This window comes from Sander lucioperca, chromosome 7, assembly GCF_008315115.2.
Source record: "Sander lucioperca isolate FBNREF2018 chromosome 7, SLUC_FBN_1.2, whole genome shotgun sequence".
NCBI classification, from domain to species: domain Eukaryota; kingdom Metazoa; phylum Chordata; class Actinopteri; order Perciformes; family Percidae; genus Sander; species Sander lucioperca.
In genome coordinates this window covers 11,833,350-11,842,884 of record NC_050179.1, presented here as the reverse complement: position 1 = coordinate 11,842,884, position 9,535 = coordinate 11,833,350, and the positions used below count along the sequence as shown (strand labels likewise).

General features: G+C 40.1%; 1 protein-coding gene across 1 annotated transcript; it reads left to right on the top strand.

Annotated features, from left to right (window-relative positions):
* The first annotated feature begins 31 nt into the window (after positions 1 to 31).
* On the top strand, positions 32 to 4,965 carry LOC116038743 (annexin A2-like). Its single transcript, XM_031283350.2, has 13 exons — positions 32 to 212; positions 938 to 995; positions 1,614 to 1,707; positions 2,366 to 2,460; positions 2,563 to 2,676; positions 2,841 to 2,931; positions 3,178 to 3,257; positions 3,344 to 3,403; positions 3,675 to 3,768; positions 3,882 to 3,977; positions 4,170 to 4,228; positions 4,462 to 4,584; positions 4,680 to 4,965. Exons 2-13 carry the CDS (start codon positions 948 to 950, stop codon positions 4,737 to 4,739), a joined length of 1,014 nt encoding a protein of 337 aa, XP_031139210.1. The 5' UTR covers positions 32 to 212; positions 938 to 947; the 3' UTR covers positions 4,740 to 4,965.
* Positions 4,966 to 9,535: the final 4,570 nt, after the last annotated feature.

Genomic DNA, 9,535 nt, shown 5'->3' with positions numbered 1-9,535 from the left:
GTGTGTGTGTGTGTGTGTGTGTGTGTGCGAGAATTAACTTTACCAAAGCTTTAATACTTGAAGATTCCAGTGGCTTCTTGTGGAATAGGGTGGAGTCATGAGTGCATGGAAAGGGGAGGTGAAAAGGGAAGCCTTTTTCTGTCAGAAAAGTTGAACCTCCACACCCATTCCACCTAAACATCGCCTGGACATATCTCTGCATCTCCACCTAGGTAAGTTCAATGTAGTTATGCATTTTAATGTGGACTAACCGATAAACTTTTCACTGCAGGAAGGTTTAAGTGACCCCCCCCCCCCGCCCCCCCCACACACACACACACACACACACACACACACACACACACACTTTTTCCCAACTTGTAGTCATGACAAATTATTTCCACACAGTTTCCATTTAGTTTGTGCAAACATCTTTTTGTCGTTTCTTTCCTTGTGTTCTTGGTTAAGTAAAAATAAGTTCCTGCTCTCCAGTCTGAGCTCTCTAACCTGTTTTTTTGCATGTGAATGTGCTCCGTTGTTTTACCAGACTTGAGTACAGTAGCATTTTTTTCCAGGGTGTGTCTCTATGTGGTATCTGTTAAGGATGTGTGTCAAACTGAACAAGGATTTGAAAGAGCTAGTTTGTCAGTAGTATCTAATCTCTTTACTAGAAACTGTTCTGAATGTGAATATGGCAAAGCAATGAAAAGAAAGGAATAACTTAATAAAATGGATAAAGTCTTGCAGTGATTTGTGTGACTCGGTTGTACCAAAAGCAACAACTTTAATGAAGTTTCTCTGTCTCTGTTTAGACATTAGTGGTTCAAGTGATAATGATTATATCTTGAGACGAAACAAACATGACCCGTTGCATGCAGCTCAGACATGTTGGTGATAGGATTACAATGATATTTGATTACAAGATTGTACAGTGTTGATAGTTTGTCACCTTTTCCAGGACAGTCAAAATGGCTATGGTATCAGAGTTTCTGGGACAGCTGTCTCTCAACATCGGGGTAATGTCATATTTATTTTATATTTTTATGATGATAACTTTCCTACAATACATGATGTACCTTAAAGTGCTCGTATTATGCTTTTTGGCTTTTTCCCTTCCCTTTATTGTGTTATATATCTTTTTTGTGCATGTTATAGGTTTAGAAAGTGAAAAAGCCCAAAGTCCACCCCAAAGGGACTTACCATCTCCAACAGAAAACACTGTTCAAAAACTGCTCCAAATAGCTCTATTGTAGTCCAGCCTTTACTTCTGTGACGAACGTCCGTCACTTTGTAACACGTTATAATGCTCGCCTAGCTGCTAGCGTGGCACGCCCTCATACTCTGCTTCTGACTGGGTAGTCCTTACCTAGGTACTGCGCATGTGCGACTCCTAACAAAGATGGAATAGAAGTGTGATCCCTCACTCTGTAGCTAAAACAGAGAGCTCAACACACAGGGTGAAAAGAGGAGCTGCAGCAGTGTGCAGTACAACAAAAATATAGTGTTTTTTGAAAATTAAACCATGTAAACCTATTCTGATATAACCTCTAAATACAATTATGAACCTGAAAATGAGCATAATATGAGCACTTTAAATACTTTTTATTTCACTCTAATTTGCTTTGGACCCTTAGGCCAATGAACCCACATACCCCACCGTGGTACCTGCTATGGACTTTGACCCTGACAGAGATGCTGCCAGAATAGAGACTGCTATCAAAACCAAAGGCAAGATGCAGTACATTACATACAAAAAAAGCTGTGCTTGGTTGCTACAGATAAGTAGCTGGTATTTGTGAGTCAGCATCCTGGCTTAAAATGTATTGACTGGGAACACCTCCAAGTCTGTGCCTCAGTGCAGGAACAGCTCTGTTCTGACCACTGACTGGGAGCCATTGACAACAGTCTGACTGCTAACTCTTCAACAGTCCACCATTTTGTTGTTATGAAGATTCTGTTCTGTGTGGAGTGATGTTTCTTTGCTAATGAGGGTTTGAGGGGAAAAATACCTTGTGACCACATCATGTGTTAAAGCAAGCTAGCTTTGCTGCCCGGCCCTCTTATGGTTTTGTATATTCTTCAAAATACACTTTAAAAGTAGTTAAAGCTACTACACACGTATGTTCAAATGACTCCAAACATGTTATATGGCATATGTAGGCCCTCACCATTTACAGTAACATTTTAGACCACAGAATGTTTCATGGCTCAGATTCTTACTGTACACGGTGAATATTGTTTTCTACATATTGAATTTCCTTAGGAACCAAATGTCAAAGGATGTCAGAATTATTACAGATAAATAAGCCAAAACCTTTACACTTGCCGTTGCACTTGGATATATTTGTGTAAATATATTATTATGTTTTTTTCATTCCAACATTAGGAGTAGATGAACAGACCATCATTGACGTCCTAACAAAGCGGACCTACTCACAAAGGAGAGAAATCGCTTTTGCATATGAAAAGAGGGCAAAGAAGGTACAGTAGGCCGGGAGAGACAATCCAAAAGGCTTCACAGCTCGATTATGTGGTGGCTGTAACAGTAAGGGACACATTCGGGTAACACTGTTGTATTTTTAGGACATGATCTCAGCCCTGAAGGGAGCACTGTCTGGCTCTCTGGAAACAGTGATCCTTGGATTGATGAAGAGCACACCGCAGTTCGATGCCTCAGAGATCAGAGGATCTATCAAGGTAAAGGACACAGATTGCATGAGTGGTGTGTTTAGCATCAGTGGATTCGATTGAAGGGCGACACTGCCCTCTACTGGACAAATGACATAACTTGCTTTTTTGCTACACCCCAATCTAACTTAATTGTGTATACAAAAAGTAGTAAAGATTTCTGTCTCTTTCAGGGAGCAGGAACAGATGAAGAAACGCTAATTGAGGTTCTGTGCTCACGCAGCAATGATGAGCTGGTGGAGATCAAGAAGGTCTACAAGGAGTGTAGGTCCAAAACATCCCAGGCATTCACATAAAGGGCTGCAAATACATTGTATAATGCCTCACCTATAGGTTGTGGTGCTTTGCATGCGCTATTAGGATATTGTACAACCTAAGCTCTCTGTCTATAAAAAAAGTATTGTGCCCTGTCTTAAATGTTCTTGAACCAGAAATTCCACAGCCATACGAGATGACTCTGGTTATATAGGGAAAGCTAAATGCCTGAATGAAAAATATTATTTCCCACAGTGTTCAAGAAGGAACTGGAGAAAGATGTGGCAGGTGACACCTCTGGGAACTTTGCTAAGCTGCTCTTGGCTCTGGTGCAGGTGAGATTTGTTAGTGCCTGTCTTTTTGATTTATGTAACACCATACAGTTGAAGCTGACCTGAGTTTGTGTCTTGTTTCTGTGCAGACCAAGAGAGCAGAACCAACCGCTATTATAGACTATGAAAAGATCGATGCAGATGCCAGAGTAAGTTGCCCATTTTGACTTTGTCTGTGGAATCTAAAGTAAATCGATTTTGGCATCAAATTCAATATCCAATACCTCATGCTAATTTTGAAAAATCCACTAAATTGTCCAAAATGAGTCTGGAAATCCTGGATAACTTGGTAAAACTGTGTACACTTTACAATTTTGTGCACATTAGATAATACTTAATTTTGGTACCTTGATATCTAAAAGGAGTGACACCCCTCTCATGCCACAAAGTATTCATTGATATTTTGTTGATTCAACTCAGGCACTCTTTGAGGCTGGGGTAATGATAAAAGGAACTGATGTACCGACCTGGATCTCCATTATGTCTGAGAGAAGCGTACCCCACCTACAGAAAGGTGAGACACCATGTTTTCTTTTGGTATCGTGTTGTCAAGTGTTCATTTTTAATTCTCCTTAAAAAAATTGTAAAATACCCATTAACAATCAGTTACATGTTTTTCTCTGTTAGTGTTTCAGAGGTACAAGAGTTACAGCCCCTACGACATGCAGGAGAGCATTGTGAAGGAAGTTAAAGGAGACTTGCAAAAGTCCTTCCTGGTGCTAGGTACACATATATTTTATCAGTAATTCATATTATGAATACATTAGACTCTTTTTACTAATCGTCTTAAGTGAATAGTCACCCTGTAGGCCGGATTTTGTTGTATGAATCACTTCTAAAATTACAAAAGAAAACCATCTGTCAAATACAAGATGTGTTATTGTGGATATTAATTCTGTTTTTCTTTTGCTCCAGTTAAGTGCTTTGAAAACAAACAGCTGTTCTTTGCCAACAAACTGAATGAAGCCATGAAGGTAGTTACAGTGCTGTTGTCTTTCTTCTTGTTGAAATGTGGCTATTTTAAGGGCCCGACTTTTTTTCTTCTTTTTTTTATGGAACAGATCTAAGAAGTACATCTGCTTGTGAAAGTGCAATTTTGCTGCAGGAACACAGAATCCAAAGTTGGCAAAAGTTATCTTACAGCAACGTTGCATCAGCTGCTGTAGTTAAGTTTAAAGTAAGTGCTGACTTGTGCTTGTCTGTTCAGGGTAAAGGAGCCAAAGAGAAGATAGTGACCAGAATTATTGTGTCACGCTGCGAGGTGGACCTGAAGAAGATCTGTTCTCAATACAAGACCAACTTTGGACAGTCTCTGCAAAAGACTATTATGGTGAGTGAATTATACAGGCTGCCCCTGGCCTATTACTGATTTACAATAAGGTTTGTTCTGTCATGCAGCCCCTCTAACCAGCTCTGTTTCTGCAGGAACACACCAAGGGAGACTACCAGAAGGCGCTGCTCAGCCTGTGTGGACCAGAGGAGTAAAAATGAATCGTCAGTATTAAAAGGTCCTCACTTTCCACCACTGAAAAGGTGGGCTTATGAATATTACACTTGGAACAAGCTCTGCGCCAAAAGCCTACCCTACTTTTTCTGCAGACATTTGAATGCAACATTCAACAAGATGCATTTATCTTTTTGACACATGAAGAATCTGTACAACAGCTTACTTTTGTCATACAAAAATGGCAATAAAGTTGCTTTGTCGGAGTATTGTTCCTTTCTTTCCTTGCATCCCACCTATTTGTTCTTACTTGATGTTTACATAGATAACCATTAGAGGGCGCTATAGTAGCATTAATAGCAAACAGCTCCAGCTCCTCTGTGTCTCAGGTCTCATAATATCTTATACCTGCTGAAGAAATGCAGAGATCTTACACGTTTAAATATAATGAAATATTTGATCTCAAATTACATTTTGACATTCCATTATCATGATTTCCCCTTATTATTCTATGTAGTAAATCAAGTGAAAATAAATTATGACAGCTATACAGAGGACTAGTATTTGCTGAAGAGATGAAAATATTACTGTTATGCAGTTTGTGACATTTTAAAATAGTATTTAAAATTGTTGTATTTCAATTCAAAATGTCAACTGCACAAACTTGAAGATGTATGACTATGAAAACACAGTAATGTACAGCATCATTTCATACAAATAATTATAATAAAATCTTCCTCATTTTCCACTATGAGGTTCCATCAAGATGATTTAATCATTAGTGTGTTTTTCTGTGTTTGTTTGGTGCTAATATTTTAATTAAAAATGTTAATTTTACCTCCGGCAAAGATTATTTGCATACCACTAAACAAGCTTCAATACAGTGTGTTTCTGCTGTTTAGTTTGTGGTCTCTCAGGATGAAATAACCACCACAGTGTTGTCAAGGCATTTCTACTAAAGTATAAGAAAAAATGTCCCCAAAAGGCAAGATCAGTACTGCTGAACACAGCAGTGAGGAAAAGGATGTAAGGAAAAGTGCACAGACTTAATAATTTAATGAAAACAAAGTGGTGTTCTGCGGCTCAAATATGATAGAAGATCATCTATTATTGGGAGAGAAATTGCCTTATAAAATAATGCCTCTGTCTAATATTTTCACTGGTTGAGTAGCTGAGGAGAGAAATGGCTTTAACTTTTAACAAGGCACAGGATTTATGATCATTTTGTAATAATATTGATGAGAACATTAGCCCTTTGTGATGGTTTATGTTTATAGGCAATAAAAAAATAAAATATAGTCCAAAGTAAGGTAAAACAGTATTTTGCAAAGCAAGGAGTGAGATTTATGTCTGAATGTGGTGACAGATTAATCTCTGCATCATAAAGAGGAAAGTACCACCATATTTTCCCTTTTTTATATAGATGTACAACATGCTGTTCTGTTCAAGGCCAGCCCGTAGGGACCTCCAGCAAACCCAAGGGGAACTCTCTTCTCAATTGAAACGATGCAATTTACTGTCCCAAACGCTGGCACTTCATCATTCAGAGGACTTTAACCCCATGAATGTCAAACACAGAGCATGCTGGGACGGAGATGGAATACCTTGCATTACCATAACAACTAGAGCCAAATGACAAGCACTCTGAAGCCTAAAAGGTGAAGAATAATACCATATAATCACCTAATAAGGTTTGAATTTGAGAGGACATTTCTGATTACTTTGGTGTTTTTTTTACTGATAAGGAACCAGTGACCATTCCCAGCTGTCGGGCTGCTGAATCGTGGTGGTTTTAGCCTGAAAGGTCAGACAACTCCTGTTCCTTTTTCAAATACTTGTCCCAGTTAGATTGAACATGTGGAAAGCTCCCCCCAATCACCTCAGAGACAAAGCCCAGGCAGCGCTGCAGGCATCAAGCAGCATTAAAGTTTCACAGTACAGCTGTATAGCTGCTGCCGGCCCGCCAGACATACCAACTGCACGTTGGGAAGGTATTAGTTTGTGCTTTTTATTAATTCATTGCATTGAACAGAACTTGCAAGTTAGAGAACCGACAGCTTCTTAGCGTTCCTTCTCATCTCTCTCTCCTGACACGTGAACCCAGCTCAGAATCTTTGTGCATGGCACCAAAGGGTGTTTAATTATAGAGTAGTAGGCCACCAAGGTCTTCTTTTAATTGTGCGTGTGTGTGTGTGCCTTCAGCTCTATAGGTCGCAGGCCTACTCTAAATGAGAACTCCTACAGGCTAAGCTGGAGGACCAGCTCCCTCAACACAGCTGCAGAGCCGAGAGAGCCAGAGTTTGATTAATATTTTCTTAATTATCATTATTTAATTCAGCAAAACCACAGTTTCTTCAGTGAAAGCGTGGCCTTTGTCTCTGTGATGCTGAATATCCTGGCTCGTTAAGGGCACTGAGATATCCTGTATATGGTAAATAAGAGGTTGTGTCTTATGCTGCTGCCCCAGGGAGAGTTGGCACCACAGTGAAGGACATCTCCTTCTAAAGAATGGCACTCTGCTGATGTTTCTCTGCGCAGACCGAAGAGCCAGATCCTCCGCCTCTGGCATCGTCAGGCCCGCTTCCTTTTATGAGGCTCAAACTGAGACAAGAGCACAGGCAGAAGAGCGCTGTGCACTCGTCATGCCATCAGGCTGCCTCCTTTGTACAGTACACTGGTAATTGAAACAACATAAGAGAGCAGAATAAGGCCTGTCTCCTCTTCAGTTTTGGCTGCAGTCAGTCCATCTGCAGACAAAAAAGACATATCGAGAAGTTTATAAAAGAGGTTTGTGTACATGCAACAAAATGTATGTCTTTGAAGAGTTCAGCTTCTATCATCTTGAGAAGCCAAAAGGATTCTCAAGAAGGTTATACTTGATTGAAAGCTATGAATCTGCTGCTTGGCTTCTGCCTGTTTAATAGAGTATTTACACATAAGGTGCAGTTTGCATGAAAAAAATAAAGTTATTAACTTGTACATTAAATCAGTCATGTCTGATACTAGTCACAATCCAGTTTGTTAAAAAGCGTACCTGGAGACATAACCAGACTTCTATATAGTTTATCAGATCAGCAGTATTTAATGCTCAGGGCTGGATTGGATGCTGACTTCTCTCTTTGCTTGAAGCTTCCTCTCTATTGCCATGTGCTGAAGGAATGAGAATACCCTGTGGCTGGTTAACCTACACGCTTTCTATCTATATTCACTGTCTCCCCTCCTTCAGTTAGCCCACAGAGACGGCCCTCATCCCCTGTGCCTATTCTGCCACTCGCCGGCCTGCCAAACATACAAAAGAGAATTTTCTGACAAAGAACCAGGCTTGCAAAGATTGCTGTGATCCACTTGGTTTGATCAAATGTCTGACATAGAAAGCGCAGGATTTTGGTTTTACATCATATACAGGATGCATGTATGCATACTGTGTGTGTACAGTTTAATCTTTTGATGAGGCTGCGTGGCCTCCAGCCAGATGCACTAATGATAATTTTCTATGAAGTGGTTGTAATGGTCTGGCCCAGCGTCAGCAGCTCGTCCGTTGTTTGCACATGCCACTGGATCAGTTTGGGTGTGTGTACTTTGCAGCGATGGTGGTAATATAGCAAGAAACTGCAAGAGGACAGTCTTTATCAGGGTGGCATATTAATGTTTATTTACACCATGGCTAATAAGATGTGTGCTCCGCAGCGAGGTGAGACAGAATGATGGTGGGTAATTAAACTGCTTTGCTTTAGATTCATCCATTATCCATACTCAAGCCTGCATACATAATGTAATAATGTAAAATAAGGCTTGTTGCAGCGGTGGATGAGGTGACTATTCTGAGGTGTTTTCATCCTCAGAGCACAGTGTAAATCAATATGGTGTGTCACCGCAGACACAATGTATAGAGATCGCTGTGATTAATTTGGGAATTGTCAAAATATGTATTCAGAAGCGAGTGAGATATGACCTTATACATGATGCAATATTGTAAGAACACAAACACACGGAGAAGACTCATTTGTGTGTTAGCTTTTGGCTTTCAACCTCCAACTTGTTGGAGGTTCGGGATTGATTGAGTGGGTCTCTAATCCATATCGTCATGATGCTTAATCCCATCTGAAGGCAGGCCCTGTCACCAGTGTCCTTGTCAGACTGGTCACTGGACCCCTATACACACACACACACACACACACACACACACACACACACACACACACACACACACACACACACACACACACACACACAGCCTCACCTTCATGCAAGAGATTGAAATCAGCTAGGCAGACACTCAAGCATGAACCAAATGTCAGCGACAAGCCACAGGGACAGAAGAGGAGCCCGTGTTAATTATTACAGAGAGAAATCATACTATTTCACCTGCACGACATGCTATCCAGGATATCTGTGGCTCATGAAGTCATTTTCTTTTTTTCCCTCCAGGGATAAACCAAGAGGGGACACAATTTCAATGAGTAGGTCTTTAAAAGCAGTGATTAACTTTGTGATGGATGTGTTTTTTCCCGCAAGCTTTTGTTTATCACTTTATAGAATTGTGTTGTGTGTACTTGTACGATATTATAAAAAAAAAAGGGAGTAAATCCATTGAAAGATCAGCAAGTTAGAGAAAACTGCAGAGTTCTTTTGTTCATCAAAATGTCACGGAATTACAGATATTGTTTGAAGCCAGCATGAAGCTCTGCTTTCTCTGACAGGAGAAATGCAAAGTTTTGGAAAGGTGTCTACAAATTTCTTCCCTCTGCAATGCTACTCTCTCATTTGAAAAAATCTAAATACACCCTTCTTTTTCTACTTCTGACAACACGTTTCCCATGTGACACTTAACCTTTGG